General features: G+C 44.7%; 1 protein-coding gene across 1 annotated transcript; it reads right to left on the bottom strand.

Moving 5' to 3' along the window:
- Window positions 1-320: 320 nt before the first annotated feature.
- Window positions 321-16,299, bottom strand: itgb2 (integrin, beta 2). Its single transcript, XM_072397802.1, has 17 exons — window positions 16,224-16,299; window positions 13,332-13,393; window positions 11,674-11,725; window positions 10,893-10,990; window positions 10,460-10,661; window positions 9,977-10,147; window positions 9,171-9,412; window positions 8,874-9,032; window positions 8,560-8,655; window positions 8,371-8,460; window positions 8,141-8,278; window positions 7,285-7,478; window positions 6,193-6,425; window positions 5,019-5,238; window positions 4,703-4,917; window positions 2,710-2,876; window positions 321-1,580 (listed from the first exon to the last, which is right to left on the bottom strand). Exons 2-17 carry the CDS (start codon window positions 13,332-13,334, stop codon window positions 1,515-1,517), a joined length of 2,346 nt encoding a protein of 781 aa, XP_072253903.1. The 5' UTR covers window positions 13,335-13,393; window positions 16,224-16,299; the 3' UTR covers window positions 321-1,514.
- Between the last annotated feature and the right edge of the window lie 9,847 nt (window positions 16,300-26,146).

The raw sequence follows: 26,146 nt of genomic DNA, 5'->3' as shown, positions 1-26,146 counted from the left end.
TCCACGAGTTCTCTTACTAGCTGACAATGATACCCAAAGGATCAGAGAGGAGGTGGTTGGACCCCACTGCAGGTCCTCAGGAAGCTGCAGAGAGGTGAAGGCTTCCTCTGTTGCCTTTCACCTGGAATCTGAAGCCAAAGGCAGCAGCGTGTGGCCCAGAGTCGCTGCAGCAGCCTCATCAAAGAGGCAGTCTGCAGCACTCTGTGGACATAAAGATAAAGCGGGCGCTGTACTCCAAAATATGTGATAAACTGGGAGGATTTGGACCAAAAAAAAAAAAAAAAAGGTATCACATGCTTTTAAGAATACATTTAGGATGAGAAGCCAAGGCTTTTATTTTTGCTTCATACTCAAGCCACCAGAGAGTTATGACCAGATCAAATTAAACCACAGAAACAACACATCACACCTGAAAGATGTTAGATATTATGGTTTGATCAGAATATCGTAATGCCAGCAGTAAGAAGGTTTAATCAGAACCATGTTTCTGTCCTGTCCACGTGCACATCCCGCGGTCCAGTTCCCTGGTGCTTGTGGACTGATGGACAGTAGCATTAGCCGGTGTGAGACCGATCTTTAGGACCGTAGACTTTCTCTGGGACCCTGCAGACTCTTGCAGGCTTTGCTCTTAAAGTGAAGAACGTTTTCTGCCCTTCTGTCAAACTTTGGTGGCTTTTTGGGTGCTGGACAGATGCCTGCTCTGCAGAGAACATCGGCTGTCCTCCCATTGGCTGCAGAACTGACTCTAATTTCAGATTTACATGTTCATTTAGTTCCTGTAAAACACGCAGATATGGCTCAGATTCTAAATGGTTCACAAACTTTCAAACAACCAGTCTACCGTTTGGACATGCCTGCTCCTCCTAAATGAATGGTTCCAAACTTTCATCATCATCTGCCTTTCCTACACAGAACATACACCGATCAGCCATAACATTATGACCCCCTGCCTGTTACTGGGCACCGCCCCCTTTTTTAAACAGCTCTGAGCAGACACAAAGATCATCTGTGGGGGAGTTTCCAGTACTGGCACACCAGCAGCAGACCCTTTGAGCCCTGTGGGGTGGGCTCCCTGTGGACTGGGCTGGTACCTGGGGAGTTTGCAGGTCAGACCAACACCTCGGACTCTTTGTTGTGGTCTTTGTGGGGCCCGCTGCTGTCCTGCTGGGGGAGTGCTGTTGGTGTATAATGTGACCAAACAGAACCCTGCACTGTAAGAAGATGAGCAGAGTTACTCAGTTCACTGGTTTTAATGTTATGGCTGATTGGTATTTGTTACCCCAGTGAACACTTTAACAGGACATATTGCTTAATATAATGTAATATAAGTAAAATAATCAGCAGATCTGAGTACATTTGTTGGACAGAACACATTCACTGCAACTGCTGAAATGCATAGAGAGTAATATGAGAATAAGAAAGTAAGCGCCTCGACATCAATGCCAGGAAACATATAAGCTCATGTGAGTGTGAACATCACAGACACAGATTTGCATGAATCTCTGTTGTTATCCTCATTCTCCAGTGAATAAAGGGTTGGCCGTGGTGGTGGTGGCATTCTGGTACAGTGGGTTGTCCGCCTGGTGGTGAAGAAAGTTCAGCGATTAGACGGATTTCTGCTGCATGTAGGGACGAGCAAACTTATAGGAACATATTCAGCATTACTTTAAGCATGTTTTCACCTCCTTCACTGTGGGATAAAACGATTCATTCTCTATTAAAAGCTGCTGCTGCAGCCTGTGCCTGACAAAAACAACAGGTTGTTTCCAAGTTGGCTCAGAAAAGCTCTGTCCTAGGGGCCAGTGGGGGCCCGCTGTTCACCCCCACAGCACTAATTCAATCAGCACCACTGAGACCGTGTTCTCTCAGATTAATTTCACTCCACTTGATGTTGAGGTCAGTTCTCACAAGCTGATTCTTGACTGATTCGTTACCGTTTAAAACGATCAAAGATGGCTCATTGAGAGTGGCAGCATCATCAGGACTCATTGACAGTTTCTCTGGCCTGATTCACATGAAAATAAAGATTAAATTTCCCTTGTCAGCTATTCACACTGTGGCTGTCTTCACTTAAATGGAGATAAATCTCCTGCCGACGATGAGCTCCCACAATGCAGAGAGCTTTCTTCCCACATCTGTCCTCGCAGATGTCAGCTGAACCCACCGCAGCACTGCCAGCTGCTTCTTTTGTCCCGCTGGGACCGAGTGGCGTGTACAGTGACTGAGACGGGGTCATCTTTGGACCGCTCAGAACGGTATCTCACACTGAAAGGGAGACGGGCTTCAGTGTGACCATGCCAGATAGTGTCCCTGACACCCACTGGACGGTGGTCACTCAGGCAGGAGACTGTTTTTCTTGGTCACTCGGACCCTGGTGGCGGCTGTGAATCTGTTTGAATTCGGTTCCACTGCTGTGATGCATGGCTTTGGACCGGGCCCAGTTGTGATAGTCCTGATGACTGTGCCACTGCCAGAGATCTTTTTGCACACTCAGCAGGACAATCTGTTGAACCAGCCCTGGTCTGATTGGTTAGTTCATTTCTAATGACCCTGCAACCGACTAATAACTGAAATATAAGGTAGTGGAAATTAGGACCAAACCAGAGCTTCCAACAAACTCTTTTAGACTTTACAGAACCATTTAACAACACATATGAAGAAGTCTTATTTGTAGTTTCATTTGCATTGACACAAAAAAAAAACACTCACGTCTGCCCACTTGGCTCTCTTCTTTTCGTTCTCAAATGTTTTCCAAGCTTTCAGGTCTTTCATGTAGAGTAGGATCTTGACAAGCATCAGCAGCAGTAAGCCGATAAGAGCCACCGCTGCAACGGAGCCTGCAATGATCGCTGCGATGCTGGGTGGTTCTGGACAGTCTGCAGAAACAGCCCACAAACGATAGTTTGATTAACTGGGGTGGGATGTTTTGTATCAATAATGAGGCTGTACTGTACATAGAAATACAAATCCATCACGAAGGGATGATTCAGGGTGTCATAAAGAACCTAAACTGTAGCTGTTCTTTATCTCCTGGGTGTCGTCTCTGTTATCACACACTGCTATAAGATGTATGAACTATTTAACAAAAGCATTGGACATTTAGAGGGATCCTTTTCACCCTGCAGTTATGATTTAATTGCTTATTAATAACTATTCTACATGTTCATCGAGGTAAAGTATAAGCAACCAGGAAGCTGAGTGAGAATCTGGATATTTTAGGAAAGTTAAAGTGATGACTTCAGCATCACTTCAAATTAATTTAAAAATGAAAGAAGCAAATAAATGAGTTCCCTTGTAATTGTGTGGTCTTTTTAAATAAGCAGAGGGTGTGCTGGGTGCATGCATTTATGCAGGAACACAGCAGAGTGGCAGGAATACTGTTAAATTAGCATATTTTTATGTTTTCATTCATAGCTTTTCTCACGGCAGAAACTTACATGTTAGGGTTATACTTTTTCAGTTGAAGAATGCGCAGATATATGTTTTTTAAACCCTGACCCTGACCCGGAAGCACGATATAAAAACTACAATTTGTACTAAATTGCCGTACACAGTGGCGGGCAGCGCCACATGTTTTGTAGTTTGAATGTTTCCTCTAATATGTGAAACTGTGAGCAGGAAACTTTCAGTCTTATTAAAGGTTTTGGGGTTGGGAAGCACATCTGTTTGGTCAGATTTGTTAAAGGGGTGAAATCACATTTTTTCTGAGTTTTGACCCTACTTAGTGATGCCCCCTACAGGTGTCCCACATATGATCGTAGTATAGGTCAAGAGCTTTCCAAGACTGTTTACAACTGGTCTGTAGCTCATTTTGTTGCTGCTCTGTAAGCCTTCAAAAGTGTCTCAGGATCTAGGTTCAAAGGTCACCTCTGAGGAGCAGGAGCTGCCCACACTCTTTCAGGGTTCATCCAAAACAATCTTATTTCTCCGCTGCCTGCGTGTATTTCCTTTATAGCGTGTTTCAGCAGTGAAGCCGGAACAAAAGCAAATTAAAAAGCAGCCTGTGGTGACATTTGCGGAAGCTACAGCGATAGCAGCGTCCTTAGTAACCACCATAGCAACGTTCCAAACAAAAATAAACTTTACAGGTTAATAAGTAACAAACTGAAGCTTGCATACATTCCCTGAAGGAAGATTGTAACAATAAAAAGTAAAATTTTCGCTTTCACCGACGTATTATAAACTGTTTTAAAATGTTTGTCTTCCTCTGTGGATAAAAGGGTTATAAAAGTCAGCCCTGACTTCAGGCTGTGCGCAGGCACACTGGTCTTGTTTTGATGGATATTTGTAGGATTATGCACGAAAATCTATGCTTCACTTTTCGTACGTTTTCATACAAACTGTGGGTGAGAGCAGCCTGGAGAACAGACACCAGGAGCCAGCGAAGACCCAGCGTAGCAGTGCCTAATACACCTGCTGGATGATGGAACTCTGGTGATCCTATTTGTTTCCTGTATTGCTCCCTTGAGGAAGAGTTCACTGAGTTTCATTCTCACTGTAGTTCCTACTTTAGTGATCCTCTGGCTGTCCGTCCATCATGTTGATATGTCCGGTGTTTGATGTAATCATCAAATGCATCACAGCCTCAGTTACAGTGGCTGTGTTGTCGTTTTGATGGTGTTGAAAAGGTGTTAATACTACATTAAAACTGACATGATTTAGAGCCTGTCAGCTCTGAGTTTTCTGGGTTTCAGCTACGTACCTCTCTTCTCCTGTATTTCAGCTGTGTAGTTATCCATTCCAAACACCTGGACCAGCTTAAATGTGACCCAGCATCCCTCACTGTCCTTCTGGCGGCACTCCTTCCCCGGGATAGTGACCTTGTCTACCATTACATGTTGGATGCTTTGCCTGCAAGCCACACTGCAGTTCTTTTTAAAGGGCCCAGAGTCAAAGCCGAGGCATTCAATGCAGTTCCTGAAAATCAAGATAAAGTTAATGATATTAACACAGGCTAACGCCGAAGCAGCCACAACAATCATGAGAATTTGAAAGTACTGGTTGAGTGAAAGTTTTACATTTTGGTCAGGCATGGGTCAGGGCAGCCGAGGCACTTCTGGCAGTGTGGGGGCTGGTATGTCCCGCTACATTTACAGAGGCCACAGCTGCACTCCCCTCTGCCGTAGCACACGGTGTTGTTTGGGGTACGGCATTCGGTCACATCCTTTTTGCACTGACAGGCGGAGCCCTCAAAACCTTCATGGCATATACATTGTCCACATTTGCAATTACCGTTTCCTAAAGGCAGGGAAGAAAAGAGAGTTCCAGTCTTAGCATCCCGGATCAAGGACAGCCCTATCATCGCTGCAGGGCCATTTGTTTTACAGTGAATGATGAGTAAAACAGTTCAAAATAGCAATTCCTAAGAAGGTCCTTGAAAGGCCAGGCATAGTGTTCCTTTTTCTGCTGACCTGCAGACCTTTCAGTGACCTGCACTTGTTGCTAAAGGCCCCAGAGCTCTCGAAGCCATTACTCAACAACTGAAAGAATATGGCAGCACAACATAACTAAAGGCAGAACACCTATACTGAGGACCAGGAAAGGAGGTGGTTAATCAGGGAGATGACAAAAGAAGCCAGTGGTAGCCATGAATGAGCTGTGAAGCTCCACAGCAGAGACCAGAGGAGCACTTTCAGCTGTACACCTCACAAAGAGAGACTTCCAGCTGCTTATTGGTGCCAGCACTGCTTTTGGGAGGGTGAACGATGCACACTAAGGCTACGTTACGACATAGCTAATGTTTTGTACAGTAGTGAGTCGACATGTTGTGCTGATCAGTCACACAAAGCTGTCAGAAATCCATTTTGATTCCAGGTCGTAATACAACAAAACAGGAAGAATGTCAAAGGGAGTTACAGGACACTGTACAGGGGGGTGTATGCTATATGTGCTGCATCCAAACATGGTGAGGAGCTCTGTTCTGAGTCTAGTTGTTAGCTTGTGTTGAGGCAGCCAGCAGCCTGGCTCTGACTGCTTCGCTTCATAATGTGTTGAGCAAGACGTGTCTGTAAAGGCTGGGCAGCACATCTCACACCAAAACTGCCTGTGTGCTCTCCACTGAACATATCCTGAGTGTCCCACAGGGTGAAAACAGAGTTCCCACACTAATTACTCTCAATGCGAGCCTAAATGTTCTTCTATGAGACATAGCTGTGGAGTCAGAAGGGAAAATAAGCAGATATGTTACTCTACCTGCACACTGCAGGTTCTGGAACTTCTCACAGTGTTCATCGTCACATTCGCAGAATTCCCCGTAGTAACTGTTTCCGCTCTCTGACGTGTGGCACCGACACCTGCCACATTCACAGTCTCCGCGGCCCTCACACTCGGTGCCATTCTGCCTCCGACAGGATTCTCTCAGGGAGCGCTCGTCTTTATCACCAATGGAGCAATTGCAGAACTGTCCCACGTGACCCTCCAAGCAGCTGAGGACAGCCAAACCCAAAATGAGCAAAGAAAATCCAACATAAAGACAATCTGTTCCACCAACAGAGCTCTCTGTGTTTCATCACAGAAAGTAAGACCTGTCACACAACAAGCAGATGCTTCTAAACCATACGGGTTCCTGGGCTGGGTTTGGACTGTTTGTCTTGCTTCTGGCGTCTATGGTAGGTTAAACCGTCCCGGCCTGCAGTCCAGGGGCGTCATCAAGGCCTCCACCTCCAAAGCTGGAGCAGCCACCAGCGCGGTGCGAGGTAAAAACATTCTTTGGTTGCATCAGCAGCTTCGGTGTGGGCAGCACGCCAGGGACCACAGGAGCTTAGCTGGGTAACGTTCATTCACTCTGTATCAACCTGGGCTGATAGAAACTCCTGCTCACAGCTCACTGTGACAGCTGCTGAGCTCTGTTGAACTTACAGAGCTGATCTCTTCTTCTACCGTTTTGTTCAGATCACAGAGCTCAGATCACTGCATAAAATGGAGTCTCAGTTTTAAAACAGTGTTGTTATGTTGTTGGTTCACTTGTGCTGTAAATGATGTCCTGACACAGAAATGACTATGAAAGCATCTGCTTTCTTTCAGAAAGGGATTTGAAATCAGGTTCATACACGTGTGAAAGTTCCTGCTGCGTTCAAAGAGCAGCAAGAATTAGAAACCAGACTGTGAATGAACATTGAATTAATCAGTCAATAAAGCATATCAATAAATTGATCAAATGAAAATGTAGAACTTCAGAGAAATGATGCACACACACATTGAATAAACTGGACACACCCCGGCGGTGTAAGCTGAAAGTCCAGGAGATGCCAACACACTGACACAGTCACGGTGATGAAAGCCTACCTGCAGACGCCACAGACGACGCTTCCCTTGCTCTGGCAGTGTGGGTGGGGGTTTTCTGTGTAATCCTTACACTGGCACTCACAGTTGGTGGATAAGGCCACAGTCAATGTGTCTCTAATGCCCGGTAGTTTAATGGTGAAAGATTCCTCCTTCTCCATACATGATTGTGTGGTCACAGTAATGTCAAAAGAGATCTGAAAGGCACATTTTTGACACCTTTGAAACAATTAAAAACACAGAAGTAGAGAAAATTCAAATGCAGTCAATAAAGCCTCGCCACCAGTTACCGACTTCATACCCAGATGGATTACTTCCTGGTTTGGGAACATACAAGCAGCTCTTTACATTTGGAAGAGTTCTAATATTAGCACGGTCCATTTGAGTCTGGATTCTTTTCTAGTTTAGCTGAGCCAGAACCAAGCTGTGTGCTTTGCCCAAAACAAGTGACTGGGTTCTGAAAAAAACTACCTAAATTATGCATATTATTGAGTCAGGTCTTATGGAGGGATGAATCCTCCCCAGAGCCCGGACCTCAACATTATTGAAGCAGTGTGGGATCATCTGACAGAGAACGGAACAAAAGGCAGCCCACATCCAAAGAAGAGCTTTGGGATGTCCTTCAAGAAGCCTGGAGAACTATTCCTGAAGACTCCTTAAAGAAATGACAGAAAGCTTGTCTCAGAGGGTTCAGGCTGTGTTGGAGAATAAAGGAGCTCAGACCAGAGATTCACTTTAAAGCTGCTGAGAACTGAGAAAAACTCTGTTTCTGCCTCAGATTCTGGGTTTATGTTCATGTTTCAGTGAATCTCTGCAGCTGCTTCCTGTTCTTATATAAAATATAGAAGGGAACACTAACCTCTTTTCCCACGAGCACGTTGTTACAAACACCTTTGCTGGTGCTCGGTGGTTCTGGATTGTCACACCGTGGTTGGTACTGAACTCTCACATTGTCAGGAAGATTGTCGTGGGTCACAGTAACTTTAGACGATAACCTCTGCAGTGGATTACACATGTGACGACATTGTGAAATATCCTATAATTAGGGAAGCAGCGCTTTTAAAGATGCACAGAAGATGAGAAACTCACACTGTAGGCATTTTCAATCAGCTGAACAACATTTTTTGAATCTCCTGACAGAACTCCCACCTCTGATTTTGGAATTATTTTAGAGAGGTCCTGGAACCAAAATGAAATAAAGAAAGGTCATTTAATCGAGTCCATGTTTGCTCTATGAATCCAAAGAAAAAGGGCAAATGCAGAGTTAAACCTACTCACCTTGTACACGGCCTCCATGTTCTGTGTCACTGCAAATATGGGCTGAATGTTGTTTTTCTCCAGCTGCATAGCTAGTTGTCCAACAGATGGGTAGTCCTGCACAAAACCAGCACTTTATCTACGACAGTTCTCTGAACCTGCAGGTCTCAGGAAGTCCTGCACCCCTGACACCAAACATGCACACCAGACGTTTGTTCCTCCCTCTAATATCATGTCTAAAGGTTTCTTTTAATAAGCCACAAAGACGTCTGAGGAAGGAAATTAAACAGTTGGGGACAGTAGTGAGCCAAACCCCCATGAATTCATATACGCACCATGTGATTGCTCTTGACGTAAAGCTGGTTTTCCATGTGGCATTGTTCATCATTGGGTTCCAGGATGCCCGCCAGTTTTCCATCCCCGGCCATGTGGAATCCAGCATCTGTGGCCAACACGATTAACCGAGTGCTGCTGTTCCTCCAGCCCAGCTTATCCTGCACAGCAGGTAAAGGTTCAAAGACCCCCCCTCAACCAGTGACGATCACAGCTCATTTTTAACATTCTTGAGGACACTCTGTTGCAGCATTTCCACTTCCATTTCCATCATTTTTTGACACCACACCAGCTCTTACCCCACATACAGCAGCTTGCATCATGGCATCCAGACTCCCCTCGGGAGAGTCCAAGTTCCCCGAAATGTGCTGCTGTCCCACTTTGTCCCTGAACTCGGCCGCACTCGACGTCATACTGAGCACATGTCTGTAGCCAAAGGCAGCCTGACAGTTCTCCTCATCCTCATCACATGGCTTCTGGAGCTTCTCTTTGTTGGTGTTGGTGTAAGGAAGGACTGTCTTATCAACAAAGGCACCAAACCCTGTAATCACACGGTTAGCTGTAGCCTTTCAACTGACTTCTTCTTGTGTTTGTGTCATCTGATGATTCAGGCAATTGGGATATATACAGAAATAACACTTTACATTTAGTGTAAACTCTAAGCAGTAAGCAGAGGAGAAGAAGGGCATGCACACAGCCTCCGACAGCAGAGACGCTCCATTTCACTTTCTGAGCATCTCAGAGGTGAACTAAGGTTTAACTCCACTGTTCTGAAATGCTTTGCTTTGTGTGCTGCAGGCCCACCTCAGCACTGGGTGTAAAACAAAGATCTATTTTTTTACTGTGGGTCATTTAAAAAAATCCATCTTTCACAGACTCTCCCTGCTTTAAGGAGACTTCCTCCAGCTGGCAACAGGAAAAGCAGCAGACTCACTTATGTGTCTACCATCTGTGTGTGTGTCTAACAGAGGCATTCTCCTGGTGGCATTCCTTCAAATTAAAGACAAACGGGTCGGTGTCGCAGTCCGTACATTAAGAGTTTTGACCAAATGTGAAGTGTCATCAGGTAAATCAGACTGTTAAACTTAGACTGGTGTCTCGTTACCTATTTTGGCATATTTGGTGATTTTATCCAGAGCAACAAAAAGATCATTTCCCAGGTTTTTGACCTTTGCAAGGTCATCTTTCATGGAGTAAGACAGGTCCATCAGATAGTAGAGATCCACCGGATAACCCTCAGCTCTCTTAAAAGAAACCTTGAAGGTGGAAGGAAGACCTGTGAAAGCAGACAAGACGGTAATGAAAAGAGAAACAAGGTCAGGTATACTGCCGTGCTTGTATGGGTTGCCACAAAAACATCTGTAAGCTAACTGCTTTACAGCAGTAATGACTGTAGCTCAGTGGTAGAAAGTTTGTACACTGATCAAATCAAGATTCATGACAATGGAAGACATGACAAGATGTACGCAGGTTTAGGATTTATTCCCAAACCTTGAGAGAGATCCAGAGGTGTGGAACTGCTCATGTTCTGCCGTGATACGGAAACCAAACGCAGCATTTCTTTAATGATCAAAGTGACTCCACTCACCGGGTCGCAGATTCAGCCGTATCATCTGTGGCCTCATCTGGACAGGTTCCTGCTGGTTGAATAAAGCAGAGAGAGGATCGTCCTTTGTGGTGTTTATGACGTTCTCAGGGGAGATGATATCTTTCCTCTGGCAGCCTCTCTTTAGCAGCTGAGTTTGGGTGTCACAGCGCACTGCTTCTTGCTCTCCAGGCTTGGTGAAATCCTGCACCAAAGGAAGAAAACTTTCCATTAGGGTCATACAGAATTTCAGATTCTTCTCCTCACATATAAAGCTCTTAATGACCGAGACAGAAAGAAAGAAGTTGTCATGTCATGTGGCAGGAAATGTGTGGTTTCAGTTTGAGCCACACATGGAGGTTTTCAGAATGAATAAATGATTAAGACTGGTAAGCTGATGTATTGTGTCATTTATGGCACCAGCTTCCTCCCTCACCAGCTGTTGGCACCATGCACAGTATGGCCCAGATTTGATGCAGTCACCACAGGAGTTGATCTCCGACTTTAAGCACACTTCCTCCTGTTGACACAGTCCTGCGCAGAAAGCAACAAAATGTACCAGACAAAGGAAGGTAAATGGCGTGAATCATCCAAAATAATCACCTGTATGCCTTCCTCACATAGATGATAACGGTTTTTGGTAAGGATAAGAGCTTATTCTGTTGGAATGTGTACAGCTTTCCTGAATTATACTGAATTATATTCCTCTAGTCAAGGCAGTACCCTGTTGTGCAGTCATTCTCATTATTAGGACTCTCACACACCACAGTGGTGAAGAATCGGTGCCCCCCTGCTGTGCCTTTGCCAGTATCTGGGCAAAGATAACTTCCAGACGACAGTTCAGAAGGCGCTGGTTGTATGTACTTTATACATAAAGGGGAACACTTCTTCCCTCCACAGAAAGGGTTCCTTGTTTTATAGGAGTAAAGATGACAAGCGAGAGCAGACATGTTAAGTCAGCTGTCCTCTCACTGTCAACCTGATGCAAAACACATACAGCAACAGGTGCATTTAGGACCCAAAGGCAGCACTCTGGAAATCAGGAACAGCTGCTAATGACCTTTATTTTCACACCACAGAACGGGAGCCTGAGCAGATGAGGAAACTCTGCAAACAGCTCAGTGTTCAGGCCAATTGCCCACACAGTCTCTGGGTCTCAGGAAAGAGGAAGGGATAAAACCGGCCAGCGCAGTTCTTAGTTGGGCTGATAGACTTACCGTTTCTACCCATCAGCAGGAGCAGAAGTAGGAAGAGACTCTGATCCATGTCCTGAGGACAGAGAACAGACAGTTAGTTCAGTAGCTCAGACTCATCACTGTCATCATTTAAATTTATAAGGCAACCCTGAACAGCTCCACATCCTGTGTTGAAATGAAAGGTATAACGTGGCAAACTCAACTAAAGAAAGAATAAGTCAAGGTGAGCCAAAACCTGAAGGCTAAAAGTCACGACCTACGACCCTTTACCCTCAGATCGTCTGTGAGGAAAAACTGAAAGACTTTTGATGCCGGCACCCTTTCACAGAACTAATGACAGGAACGAATGACACAGGACAGCCTCCAGGCACCAGTCTGTTACGGCCCGACTGAACTTAACTGGACCGTGGAGATACTGACTGACTCCTGAAGCAGCAAAGCCTCTTTCACAGATGCCTTTGTGCATTGTGTCGTGTGTGAAAGCAGAGAGAGTCGATCCACCTCCCAGCCGCCAGGGCAGGTAGCAACAGAGAGCAGAAGAAGTAGCATTTCATCTGGACATTCTTTGATATCATCTGCATAAAAAAGGCAAAACTGGAACTGCTCCTTATTCCTCACTGAAGAGAGGAATGAGTCCGAGATCTGTGGAGCCGTGAATCCTTGTAAGTCTCAGCTGTGACGAAAACCATCTGTCTATGTGAGAAACACTCCTGCCTGCCACTTACAAACCCACTTAAGGTTTGTGAGTGATTCGTTTTTGCACTTAAAAACTTTTTGAATGAACATAGAAAGAAATGGAACAAAATTAAACACATTCATATGCTTTTCTTTCAGCATTTAAATATGTATGTTTTATCAAATTCATTAACTTAAGAACATAATGCTGAAGGCTAATTAAAGGTTTTTACTCGGGTCTGAATTGAACTTATATTAGATTAGCTGTAGAATAAAGGCCTCGTGGGTTTCAATTGGACCAACTTTATTTAAAAAAGACAGAAGTGAGATTGACAAGCATTCAGTTTTATTTCAGTCAGGATTATGTTGTCATCAGAAACATAGAACTGTGTTCATATTTCTGCTAATGTTCTTTCCTCTTTAAGCATATACGCAGCTATGAAGCCAGTTCGTTAAACTGCAAAGTCTCAAAGACGATATACAATCTTTCTGCTTCAGACAAAACCGAAGGTTACACCTCAGAAACAGGAGGACACAAACTGCTCACCCCCCGCCCTCCAGAAGGAGGCTGGGTGCTGCATCTGGACAACACATCCAGCCTGAAACAGCTTCTGCCCGGATGCAGCCACTGAGCGCTTCACACCTGAACAGCCTGCCTGATGCTGCAACACTTGCCACTCGCTGCTGCTCTGTGCTTTGACCACCTAAAGTTGGTGCTGTTTCCTGACAATTGCTAAACAAAGCCAGCATATACTTCCTTCCTTTTTAATCACACATCCTGAGGACAGAGAGCACAGCAGACGATTCAGCCCTACACTGACCCTACTGGTCACCTACATATTGCACGTAGCGTTCAGGTTTGAGCATGTGCACAAACGCCGCTCCAAACAACCGCAGGCAGCCATGATAAACAGGCCTTTCTTTAGGAAAAGCAAACCTGTTTCCTGATCTGTCTGTTTTAAAGTGATGCTGAGAAAGCAGTCTGGACCTGTGTAGTTCCTTACCATGAGGGAGTCCAAACAGCTCTTTCAAAATCCTCTTGCTGATCCAGAAGGCTAACTGGAACCTGCAGGAGAGATGACATTTCTCCAGTTACAGCATTCACTGACACCCTGATAAACCCAAAACACAATTTAAAATCTGTTTATTAGTGTTTGAAGCTCTTAATGACCGAGCTCCATCACATCTTAAAGATCTCACAGTTGGATATTTCCCCAACAGAGCACTTTGCTCTCAGGCTGCAGGTTTACTCCCAGAGTTTCTAAACTGGCTTAAACTGTTCTTTATTTGGCTCTGGTGTCCTTTAATCCTAATTTAGAGGCTGTGGCATCAGTGAGAGAAGGTATTTTAGCCCTAAACGATAGTGGGGGGTTCTTAACTCCTCTGAGGCTGCTGCTGGATGGAAGATGCATGCTCCTCAGTGCAGCTGACAGCAGAACATTTCCACCAGAAGCTGGCTTCATCCGTCCAGCAGGGTGGATGTGAGCAAGGGAACGAAGGCGGGCCGTAAACTTGACAAATGATATAACACTGAAGATCTGAACGAGACATTTTTAAACACAAAACAAAGGAGCGGTTCTATGTTTTCTCTGAGGTTTTTCAGTTGGTGGTGACTTCAGACAGGTGATTTTGCTTTTAAATAAGATTTAAGAGACCAAATACAACTAAGCCTGAAGAGGATTTCTGTTCAGATGAACATGATCTTACCCCAATATGCTGTTAACAGTTCCTCATGCCATGAAATATGTTCTTAGCTGTGTACAAGATGGTCACACACCGTTGAGATTTGGAGTTTAACATGAGGAATCCAGCCATGTTGTGGGCCAGACTGCTTTATGATTCTAATGTTGTGAACTGGGGCTACATAAATGAAGATGAATGCCACACAGTTAAAACTGAATTAACAGTTTAATTGGGTGCATGTGAACACCAGAGACAAAAATGAGCTCGCTGTGAGAGCTGGTTAACTGATTGCTTAACTAGAAAACATTTTGGGTTTAAATATAAATGTCACAGCAGCATTACGCAGTCAAGGGCGTATATGAAATAAAGGTTGCATCCTGTCACCATCTCACAGAGCGTTGTGTGGCAGTTTAAAGTCTGCACCATAAAAGGAAGAAGCGAATACGTTGTTTTAAAGAGCACTTCCTGTCTGACTAAAAAGGTCCCCACGCTGAGATGTTTGATGTGTCATTTCTCCTTCGACTGTTCCTTTTTTTTATCAGTTCATCAAGTCACGTATATAATAATACTTCATGGGTTTTCATATGACGAAACAGTTTCAGCTGTTTCGTCATAAATATAACTGCTGAATGAGTCTTCACCGTTTCATGCTGACCCAAAAACTGCATTTAGGTCTATAAAAAGTAAGTCAAAGCACAGAAACTTCCATTTCCGCACATCTGTGCTTTTCAAACACCAACACAGACATTTCACAGCAGTAGTGGAGGCAAACACTGAGTAATCGCAGCCTGAATGCTGGAGAGAACAGAAAAGCATATTAGGGCTGGTGTCCACCTCCCTTTTTGTCACTTTTTTTGTCACTTCAGATTTTTCTGAAGGGCATCATCGCTGCAGCTAATCAGAGCGGCCGTCCACCAATCGGAAGAAAAAGGCTGTTAATTCACAACAGGACATTATTTTCAATAAGAATCTCAGGTTCTGATCCATCTGACCACGCAGTGGAGAGTTCAACCATTGATTCAGGCTAAACACACGGTGGGAGTGGGTCCATGTCACTGTGGTCACACTGAACAGCGCATCCAACCTCTCACCCGCCACAGGTGTCGCTCAGAGTGATGAAACTGGTGTGAGCGAGCATCAAAAACGTGAATAAACACGAGTTAGCTTTGGTTTTGAATGCACCATCACATCTAACATCTGGAAGTCTGTTGGATATTATAAAAAGGAAAACAGCTGGAGTCTGTAGACTGATTATTACGCACAGCAGTAGCACAAGCTACGTGAACACTCTCACGGTGAATAACCACAGCAGATAAAGACATCATCATGAAGACTTTCCAACCACAGGTCAAAGGCAAAGACGAGGAGTTACGGTGTGGTTGAGAGCGACTGCTTCAGTGACATGATACATGAACTTCAGCAGTGTAAATGAGACCTGTTAGACTGGATTTAAACAGCAAATGAGTGTCAGACTGGGATACCAAAGTAAAGGAAAGCAGTGAAACAGGGCAGCAGACGCTCACTGAGCACCAGAATCACTGTCTTTTCATGTGAGATGCAGCAGCTGGAGCATAGAGACACACGGTATCACACACCAGAGTGCGTTCGCCTCCCAGGGAAAAACCTGCTTCGCTCCCTGCTCTTTCACCAGCAGCATGAACTGCCGCTCCCCTCAGCCAAAGGAGGCTGAGTCCCCTTCTGCTGTGGTTTAACATCTTTGGATAAGACGCGCAAAACCTTTCATTTAAACAGTCCCATGACTGGTTGTGAAGTGTACCACAGAAAATTTCAGATTTTATTTTCAAACACAACATTTGGATGGTACATTTCAAATGGTAAAAGATAGTCTGTGACAGTCAATGATTGAGCCAGCTTCCCTCCAAACAAGTTCTAAGTTCATCATCCGGCTCGGTATTGTCTCTCAAACATCTACTAACTGCTGCTGAAGTGATGCTATCTTCCAGGAGTCTGACTTCCTGTAGGAATTATGAAGTTTTGGGACAAAATGTAGCTCTTCACTATCTGTGTACTGGCCTACTTCGTCCTTCACCAGATGCTGTTTGGAACACAGCAACACCTGCTCTTCATGTAGCAGACAACAGGATAGAACCATAAAAGCTGCAGATACCAGAAAGGCCAAAAAACTTGTTTTCTTTCTTTAGTTTTTCTTGTAAAAGAAAAATACAATGTCCTTAAAAAAAGAAAACTCTTACCAGAAACAGGAAGATGCTGCTCTGGGCGGCGGCGGCTGACAGTTGCTCTGAACACTGTATGACAAGAGAGACTCCACCCTCAAGACAGGAAGTGTGAAGCAACCTAAAAGTGTATTTAAGAGAACCAGGAAGGGTGGTGTCATACAGAAAGGCCCAGACATCAGCAGCTCAATGCTATGAGCACACTCCACATGATGTCAGAGCAGGGGATTGGAGGATTATACCTGAGTCTAACCACAGTAAATCACTTAAGGAATAACTTAAGACCTGAAAAGTCCTTCAGCTCTGAATGTGTCTGTTTTTCCCTCCAGACTTGACTTGTTTTAAAAGGTAAAAAGTTTTTTAAAAGAGAAATCTCTGAGAAAGACACTGAACACTTTCTGAGCTACAAACACCTGAGGGAGTCTGGATAAAGGAAAAGACTGCATATTTATAGAAATGTTGCAGCTTATTACCATTCATTCAAAGTATCATTTCATTATTGGACAAGCAGGTTTCTCCATCTATTCCTCTTTTAGACACTTATAGGAACAACAAACACAGTGGGAGCTGAGACTTTTGTAGGGATGATATTATATCATTCCATCCATCATCTACAGCTTCTCCGGGGGTCGGGTCGGGGGGGCAGCAGCTTTAACAGAGAAGCCCAGACGTCCCTGTCCCCGCCCACTTTCTCCAGCTCTTCCGGGGGGACCCCGAGGCGTTCCCAGGCCATAGTCTCTCCAACGTGTCCTGGGTCTCCCCCCGGTCTCCTCCCAGTGGGACGGGCCCAGAACACCTCCCCAGGGAGGTGTCCAGGAGGCATCCTAACCAGATGCCACCTCATCTGACTCCTCTCAATGCGGAGGAGCAGCGGTTCTACTCCGAGCCCCTCCCGGATGACTGAGCTTCTCACCCTATCTCTAAGGGAGAGCCCAGACACCCTGCGGAGGAAACCCATTTCGGCCGCTTGTATTCGTTCTTTCAGTCACTACCCACAACTCGTGACCATAGGTGAGGATTTCTAGAAAATCTAGAAATATAAATGGGAACCTAGATTGACCAGTAAATAGAGAGCTTGGCCTTCTGGCTCAGCTCCTTCTTCACAGACGGGTCGGTGCAGAGCAACACTGCAGACGCTGCACTGATCCGCCGTCAATCTCCCGCTCCCTTCGTCCCTCACTGTGAACAAGACCCCGAGATACTTGAACTCCTCCACTTGGGGAAGGATCTCATTCCCAACCCGGAGAGAGCATTCCACCCTTTTATATATTATATCATGAGATCTTTGAAATACAACAGAGCATTTCAAGCTTAAGTGTGACTCAGAGAGTTATATTAAACCCCAAATTGGATTTTGTGAGGAGCCAATGAGAGGTAGTTTGAATACATTTCTCTTGTTAGTATTTTGTATGATTTATTTGTAGGATTTTCAACACATAAACATTTAATACAGTATTTGAATCCGCACAATCATGACTGAAAACATGAAATGTTATTGAAGACAATAGCACCAGAGGTCATGTGACCAAGACAAAGGGATTACAGCCATGGAGAGGAGGTCAATAAAAAGTGCATATATGAAAAAACGAACTAATACAAGATAGTAAAAATAAGAAGTAAATAAATAAAACAAGGACAAAAAGCTTCAATGGGGGGGGGGCATCAATCAGTGGAGACGGTGTGAAATTGGAGGAACTTTATCCTTTATCCAGTGTGTTTGAGAAGTGTGGTGTCAAGCTCTGACTCTAGCAACCCTTGAATACCAATATGTAGCCCTGAGTCAATCGTTAAGGAATGCAGGTGGGACAATAAGGCGCCAGAGGGGCTTTACACAGCAAACACCATCTGTTTTGTAGTTAGGAATGTAATGTATGGCCTCCACGCTAAAGACAGTCGAAATAATGATCACCGAGCTAACTACTGGCCACCATGTCCACACTAAGTGCAAAGATAGGATATGATGTCCGCGCTAGTAGGAGGGACTATGGTATGAAATGAATGGGTTTAAAAAAAGATAAGACAATGGGCCCATCCTCGGGTAAAACACAGTAGATAAGACATAATGGTGGAAGATGGGGAAAATCACGCCATATGGAAGGAGGGGCCCGGGGAGGAGCAGCCACAAGGCCCCAAATTGTATAAAAGAGGGGAACTTTCAGAAGAAACTTCAGACTTAGACCGGGCTACTTCTCATGCATGGTCATATTGTAACTCTGCAATAAACCATCTTTGGACCGCGAACCAGCTGAATCTGTCTCATCTTTGAAGCTTCGTGACTTCGCATCTTTAACAACTGAGTATAGCATATTAGGTCAATTGAACGTCCACAGAAAGTCACAACAGAAGCTGCACGGGGGCTCATCCAGTGCATCAGGAGAACTCGCCTCGCTAGAAGAGAGAAAAGCTACAAGCTCAATAAGAGGAGACGGCAGTGAGTGGTCAGTGGGTAAGACACCAAACAAGCCAGTTAAGGGTGAGGGATGAATATTAAGAGACAACAGTCAAAAACAGAGACAGAGTGGGGCACCTCCAAAACATTTGAGAGAGAGGAGCTGGTTCTTGGTGGCATTTATCACAGTTTGGATCGGATTTTACTTTACGGACAACTTTACGCTGTAAAACCCAGTGGCGGGAACTGATCGATGACACGTTTCAGAACCGACTGCCAGACCTCTGTGGGTATGTCCATGCTGAGATCCTCAGGCCAGGTAGTTTGTGTCAGATGTCAAAGACTGGCACGTGAAATAGTGCCTGTGGTGGAAGAAATAATAGTGATTATCCAAGCACTGTTCAGGTGAAACTCACTCAGGCAGGTTTATTGAACAGTTCTTGTACAAGAGAGAGACTTCAACACAGAGCACCTGTGTCAGATCTGCCCTACAGTTTCAGTGCGTGTCGAACACAGGAGAAGCAAAGAAGGTTCATGTATCAGACTATGCAGGCTAACCTCCTCCTATCTCTTGATGAGGCCTTGTGGAGTGTTTAAAACAGAATGAACAATGAAAGACAGAAATGTTTGATTGGAAACAGCTTATGCCGGGAAAAGGAGACCAAGTTTCACAAGAACAGAAGAAATATTTCACTGGAACATCTTGTGCATGTAGTGCCTGAGAAAGAAGACCAAGTCTTACAAGTGATGAGACACAAGCATAAGGCTAAATAAAATGTTCCAATACAGTACCTTCGTACAGAAGCCGAGAATAGCTGGATTTATTTATTTTTAATGCACTTATTATCTTGTTACCTTAGCTGAAGCAGCCGGATAGAAAGAAGCTCGTTAGCCTCTCATCTGCTAACCAGTAGCCCCTAAACAAACCCAGTCAAGCAAACAAAGTGACGTAAAGTGTAACTTTAGGTAGACTACAGCTGCAGCCAGTGGCTATGGACGTAGAACGCAGAAGATATAAGCGTCAGTGTCACAGTTCTTCCTACCACAATTACCTCCTGGGACTGATCTGGTGTGGGGCATGTCAAAGTCAAAGTCAAATGTATTTGTAGCACATTTCATGTACAAAACAATTCAAAGCGCTTTACATAAGATAAAAGCATTGCAGCAGGGAGCAGAAAAAGCATTAAAAATATGTAACAGAATATAAATAGAAAGAAATAAAATAATTTAAATGAATACAAACAAGCAACAGTGTCGATAAATTAAAAGATACCGTGCTGATTTCAGACACATGAGAAAAGAAATGTTTTTAACCTGGATTTAAAAATGTCTCCATTTGGTGACAGTTTAATCTCCTCTGGCAGTTTGTTCCACTTGTTTGCAGCATAGCAGCTAAATGCTGCTTCTCCAGGTTTAGTCTGGGCTCTGGACTGGACCAGCTGACCTGAGACCTTGGATCTAAGAGCTCTGCTGGGTTTATATTCTCTGAACATATCACAGATTCTGGGATTTGTAAACCATCAGCAGGCTTTTAAAATCTATTCTGTGACTGACTGGAAGCCAGAGTAAAGACTTTAAAACTGGTGTGATGTGTTCAGATCTCTTAGTCCTGGTTAAAACTCCAGCAGCAGTGTTCTGGATGAGCTGCAGATGTTTAATGCTCTTTTTGGGAAGTCCAGTTAAAAGACCGTTACAGTAATGGAGTCTACTGGAGATGAATGTATGGATGAGTTTCTCCTGGTCTTTTTGGGAGAGAAAACCTTTAATTCTGCTGATGTTTCTGAGTTGGTAAAAAGCTGCCTTGGTGACAGCTTTGATGTGGCTGCTGAAAGTCAGATCTGAGTCTATCAACACTCCAAGGTTACCAACTTGGTCAGTGATTGTAAGGGCCCGAGTCTCAAGGTATTTACCAACGCTGACCCTCTTCTCTTTGCTACCAAACAGAATGATCTCAGTTTTGTCTTCATTTAATAGTAGAAAATTCTCTCTCATCCAGGAGTTTATTTCCTCCAGACACTGACACAGCCGACACAGTACGTCTGCTGGGCTGCAGTCGTCTGGTGACAGAGACACATAAAGTTGTGTATCGTCTGCATAACTGTGATAATTGATGTTAAAGTTCTGCAATATCTGATCCAAAGGGAGCATATACAAGTTAAACAGAAGAGGTCCAAGAATTGACCCCTGGGGGACTCCACAAGTCATGGCCACTCGCTCAGATTCAAAGCTGCCAATTGTAACAAAATAACTCCGGCCTTCTCAATAGGACCTGAACCAGTTAAGGACCGCTCCAGAAAGTCCAGCCCAGTTTTCCAGCCTGTGCAACTGATTCTCTACAGTATCAAATGCAGCGCTGAGGTCCAACAGAACCAGGACTGAAACATAACCAGAATCAGTATTCAACCTAATGTCGTTTTAACACTTTGACCAGAGCTGTTTCAGAGCTGTGATGATGTGGGAAACCTGGTATTATGTCCAGTTGTTGATTTCAGATGCCGAACAGTTTCCTCCAGGATTTTTAAATCAACAATATTAAATTGTTATTTCTAGGTTTTAGACACAGATTAGTTTTCTTGTTGGTCTGTGTGGCGTGAATGTTTTGTCTAATTGTTTAGATTTTTTAGCTAAAAAAGTTGGCAAATTCATTGCATTTACATTAATATTTACTCCAAAACCACTGTATTTATTAGCAGCAGGCTGGTACAGCTGGCTCGACTCGTATGTTACTGTTTTGGGCTCCTTAAACTACTCACAAACCACCATATTCATGCCGTAGTTTCGCTGTTTTATTTCTCGTTGATGAATCCAGGTATTTCCATTAATACACATCCAAGCCTTTCTTAAAGTAACGGTAACAGCTGAAACTGACGGTAAAAAAACCTTTTTTCCGTGTACCTATTAGCACTCTGCTAATCCACGTTTTTACCTTTTCCAAAGTTCTTTATGTAGCCCTGTGGGTTTTATTTCCATTCATTCATAAACAGATATTAAAATGTTTGTGTTGCTAATAAATAATAGTTCATGAAGTGTAAATATGTTTGATAAGTAATTTCATATACAGTTAAAAGTCAGAGATAAAAGGGTGGTGTTAGTTTTAAAATCCATCTGATTGAAGATAGGAGCTCACATTTGTTTATGGGGTAGTGAAGCATCTCTTTGATCTCTCATCTTTGAATGTATGCAGCCTTAGTCAAGCCTGTCCTCACCTTGTTCAGGGAGGAGGTGTTTAGCATCACCAACCTGCCACATTAGCCCAATATTTCATAGCTACATGGGACTGGGGTTACTTTTATAATCATGCAAAGCGCACGTGCAGCACCTAACGCAATGCGCATGAACAGCGCCTCCTTAAGGTGCTGCGCCAGAGAAACTTATATTATACTTTTTTTTCAGCCTGAGAAATACGATGTGTGGCGTGTGAGCGTGCGAACTTGTTGAAATGCGTGTGTCTCGTGAGACTTGAGAGCCCTGACTTTTCGCATTAAGCCATGGTCGCTTCTGTAAAAACCATCGTGACGTAGTCACCAGGTAGATGAGACTAAACATCGGATTAACTCAACTTTTAAAAAGACAAAAGAGGAAGATTTAAAAACCTTTTTTGATATCACTCCTGTGTGGGAAGCCTCAAAGGCACATATGAGAGGAAAATTCATAGCAGGGGCTGCTAAAAAAAAAAAGAAAGAGAGAATCTTAGCAGGATTCAAGATTTAGAAAAGGCAATAAAAGGTAGAGAATTAGAGTTGTTGAAACACAGACTGTGTAAACTTAAATAATCTATAATAATAAAGAAGCAGAATACGCACTTTATAAATTAAAAACAAGCTTTTATGAAGGCGGGGAAAAATTAGCTAGACAGTTAAAGGAAATAAATCTTTGCAGATACTATACTGGTTATAAAACACAACTTTTCGCTGCTAAAGATATAAATAGTATATTCCAACAATATTAAGAAAAGTTATACATCTTCTATTTCAGAACAGTTTCTCCTTAACAAAGCAGGCCGCTCTCACCCACAGCTCGTATGAAAACGTACAAAAAGTTATGCACAGCAATCCTAAGAATATCCATCAACACGAGCTGCTGTTTGCGGATGATGTGGTTCTGTTTGCACCGTCGGGCCGTGACCTTCAGCTCTCTCTGGAGCGGTTCGCAGCCGAGTGTGAAGCGGCTGGGATGAGAATCAGAACCTCCAAATCCAAAACGATGGTCCCCAGCCGGAAGAGGGAGGAATGCTCTCTGCGGGTCGGGAATGAGATCCTTCCCCAAGCTGCTGCCCCTGGAGAAGCAGCAGGTGATGGATGGATGGATGAGCGACCAGTGCGCCTGCGCACAGCCTGAAGCCAGGCTGACGTGCCTTTTATCCACAGAGGAAGACAAACATTTTAAAATAGTTTCAACATTATAATGAATTGTTGAAAGCGAAAAATGTACTTTTTATTGTTACAATCTTCCTTCAGGGAATGTATGCAAGCTTCAGTTTGTTACTTATTAACCTGTAAAGTTTATGTTTGTTTGGAACGTTGCTATGGTGGTTACTAAGGATGCTGCTGTCGCTGTAGGCTACTTTTTTAATTGCTTCTGTTCCGGCTTCGCTGCTGAAACACGCTATAAAGGAAATACAGGCAGCGGAGAAATAAGCGTGTTTTGGATGAACAACACCTGAAAGATCACTGCCCACTGACATCTTCTGCATCCAATCAGAGCGCAGAGGCCAATGGATGCAGGGCCCTCCCCCTGCATCGTGATGTGTAGAGGTCCGAGGTGCTGGGAAGGCTGCTACCCACAGTCCTCTGTGCAGCCTTTACCACCCTCTGCAGAGGCTTCCTCTCAGCAGCCGTGCAGCTGCCTCACGGTGATGCAGAGGATGCTCTCCACCACACAGTGGTAGAAGCTCCTCAGAACTGAGCTCCCAAGTCCAGCTCTCAGAAGCTTCGTGAGGAAGTGGAGACGCTGGTGGGCCTTCCTGACCAGGTGGGAAGTGTTGGCTCCAGGTACCACTTCCACAGCTGCTCCTCCGATATTTGGACTCATTATTGTTCGTGATGCACCCCACTACTGTGAAGTGAACGGGGGGGAAGCTCAGTACACAGCCCTGGGGCAAGCCAGTGCTGAGGGTGATGGAGGAGGAGATGGTGTTGTGGATCCTGACAGTCTGGGGTCTGTTGGTCAGGAAGTCCAGGACCCAGTTCCCCAGAGTTGGACTCAGTCCAGATGAGGAGAGCTTCTTCACCAGGGTCTGTGGGATGAAGGCTCAGGAGAAATCCATGAAGAGCAGACAGACGTAGGAGTTTCTGCTCTCCAGATGGGTGAGGGATGTTCTTAGAAATGTTCTTTTACATTATATTAGCATGGAAACATCAATTGGCTGAATTTAATTCTCTCTGGTCCCTGCTGATTAGCTCCATCACTTAGTGGGGGTGGTGGGTTGTCTTGTGGCTTTGGGTTCTGGTGGTCTCTCGGGTTGTGGGGGCCGGGTTGGTCATTGGGGGGGGGCTATGTATCTGGCCTGGTTGGCGGCTTTGGAGGCTTGCGGATGATGCTGGCTTGCAGTATGGGGTGGGATCACTGGGGGGCCCTGTGGTGGTGGCTCGACTAAAAAGAACAAGTGAATGCACAATATTCAGATCATATACAGAGTACGTCTGCAGGTTGATGTGCCTTTTTATGGGGGGGGCAACTGTAACAAGAAGTTATAGCTTACAAATTAAAATTAAACTTAATTCCTCTAAGTTTCCTCGTATTCAGCACATTTCACTCGCATTTAAGATGAAAATGAACCTAGAATATCACTACATCCACGTATATCTAAATGTTAATATTTTAAAAATATGCTGATTGACCCCCCCCTTGTCCTGGCCCACCCTCTCTCTTTTTGTGCCTCACCAAGGAGGCCAACGAACTCCACTGTTAATCACTTTGATCCAGTCCCCCACGCACCGATAACACGATGGGACCTCCATCTGAACCCGAACCAGGAGGGGCGGCCGATAACACGATGGGACCTCCATCTGAACCCGAACCAGGAGGGGCGGCCGATAACACGATGGGACCTCCATCTGAACCCGAACCAGGAGGGGCGGCCGATAACACGATGGGACCTCCATCTGAACCCGAACCAGGAGGGGCGGCCGATAACACGATGGGACCTCCATCTGAACCCGAACCAGGAGGGGCGGCCAGCTGCCCCACTGGAAGTCAGAGGAACACTTTAGTGTCTCATTCTCTGCTCAGGAACTGAGATGGAGGTGTAGAAACTAGATTAAGGACATTTACTGAGCCATGACTAAAGTCATGAACAGAAAAGCGGACAGCTGACCTCTGGACCCTTCCACAGCCTGAGTCCTGGCCTGGCTCCTGGCCTGGGATATAATGTGGTACCCCAGGCCAAAGATGGCAGAGACCAGGCAACCACAACCGGCCGTGCTGGCTTCCACCACATCCAGGTTAGCCTTAATCACACGTGAACACTGGAGATTCTCAGGGAAATGTTTTTCACAGCTGCTGTAATCACACACCGTCACGACTGGCTCGAAACCGTGTCAAAAAAACGTGAGGCGACATAAAAAGTTACAGCGAGGAGAAACATCACGGAGGGCCTCTTTGTGCTGGAGATGAAGATGTGGTGAGTGTGTGTAGAAAGCAGAGGAAGCTAAAAGCAGTCTGTGGAAATCAGTGTTTCCGGTCTTACCGGTTCCAGCGTCATCTGTGTCCCAAACGTGCACACGCACGTGCACGTGCACGCACACCAGCTGAATGTCTGTTGGACAGCTGATAGCTGGCTGCCCAACAGACATTTATATTGGCTTAACTCACGGCACACTGACGGACATTTAGAAGCAGAGCATCTTGGGCGAGGCTTTACTCACACAAACACCTGCTGTCTCCATGAAATGCTTTGAATTGGGACGGTTTAACAGTGCGTTTGGACGCTGGTGCCCTTTGCCCAGGTGCCAGCAGGCCTGACTCAGCAGGACAGGTCACTTTAACCTGTACTGCAGTCGTCTTCAGTTTGTTGCTGATATGTTTTGCATTTATTTATTTTTAGGTTAAAAGAAGTCGGGACGCCTTTAATTAAAAATGCTGCTTCAGTCCATCAGTAGTTCTTGTATTTATCTCCCCTGCAGTGCTTAACATGGAGGAGACTGGTGGTCTTTTTTAGGGACTGTCCTGCCGCTGAGTGGAACCACTGTTTGGATGCAGCCAGCTGTGCTCCCTTTAGAAATAGAAATAGGAAGCCTTTATTGTCACTGAACATGCATACAATGAAATTAGGTGAATAAAAGTATATTTATATATATATAACTGCACTAGCCAAGTGTAGTGCGCCTTCAGGTGGAGGGGCAGGCTGACTGCACAGAGATTTATTTTGCATGAGAAGATTTAAAGTCAGTGTGTTTTATGAGTATTTAGAGTTCTGATGGTTCTGGGGAAGAATCTGTCTCTGAGCCGGTTCTCTGATGGCTTAAAGTTGGGTCATCGTGGGTTCAGTGTAATGAAACCTGTCCAGACGTTGGACTTTGTCAGTCCAAGCCCTCAGAAGACCACACAGTGC

Source organism: Leuresthes tenuis, unplaced genomic scaffold (genome assembly GCF_036924035.1).
Source record: "Leuresthes tenuis unplaced genomic scaffold, fLeuTen1.0.hap1 SCAF_12, whole genome shotgun sequence".
NCBI lineage: Eukaryota > Metazoa > Chordata > Actinopteri > Atheriniformes > Atherinopsidae > Leuresthes > Leuresthes tenuis.
This window is presented reverse-complemented; position numbering and strand designations above follow the sequence as displayed.

Bases quoted from the DNA above. Each gene is read 5' to 3' on its own strand.
- itgb2 (XM_072397802.1), bottom strand. The intron at 10,991-11,673 runs GTAAGTCTATCA...CTTTCTGCGCAG, and splicing joins CCTGCTGATGGGTAGAAACG to GACTGTGTCAACAGGAGGAA. The intron at 1,581-2,709 runs GTGAGTGTTTTT...CTTCACCACCAG, and splicing joins AGAGAGCCAAGTGGGCAGAC to GCGGACAACCCACTGTACCA.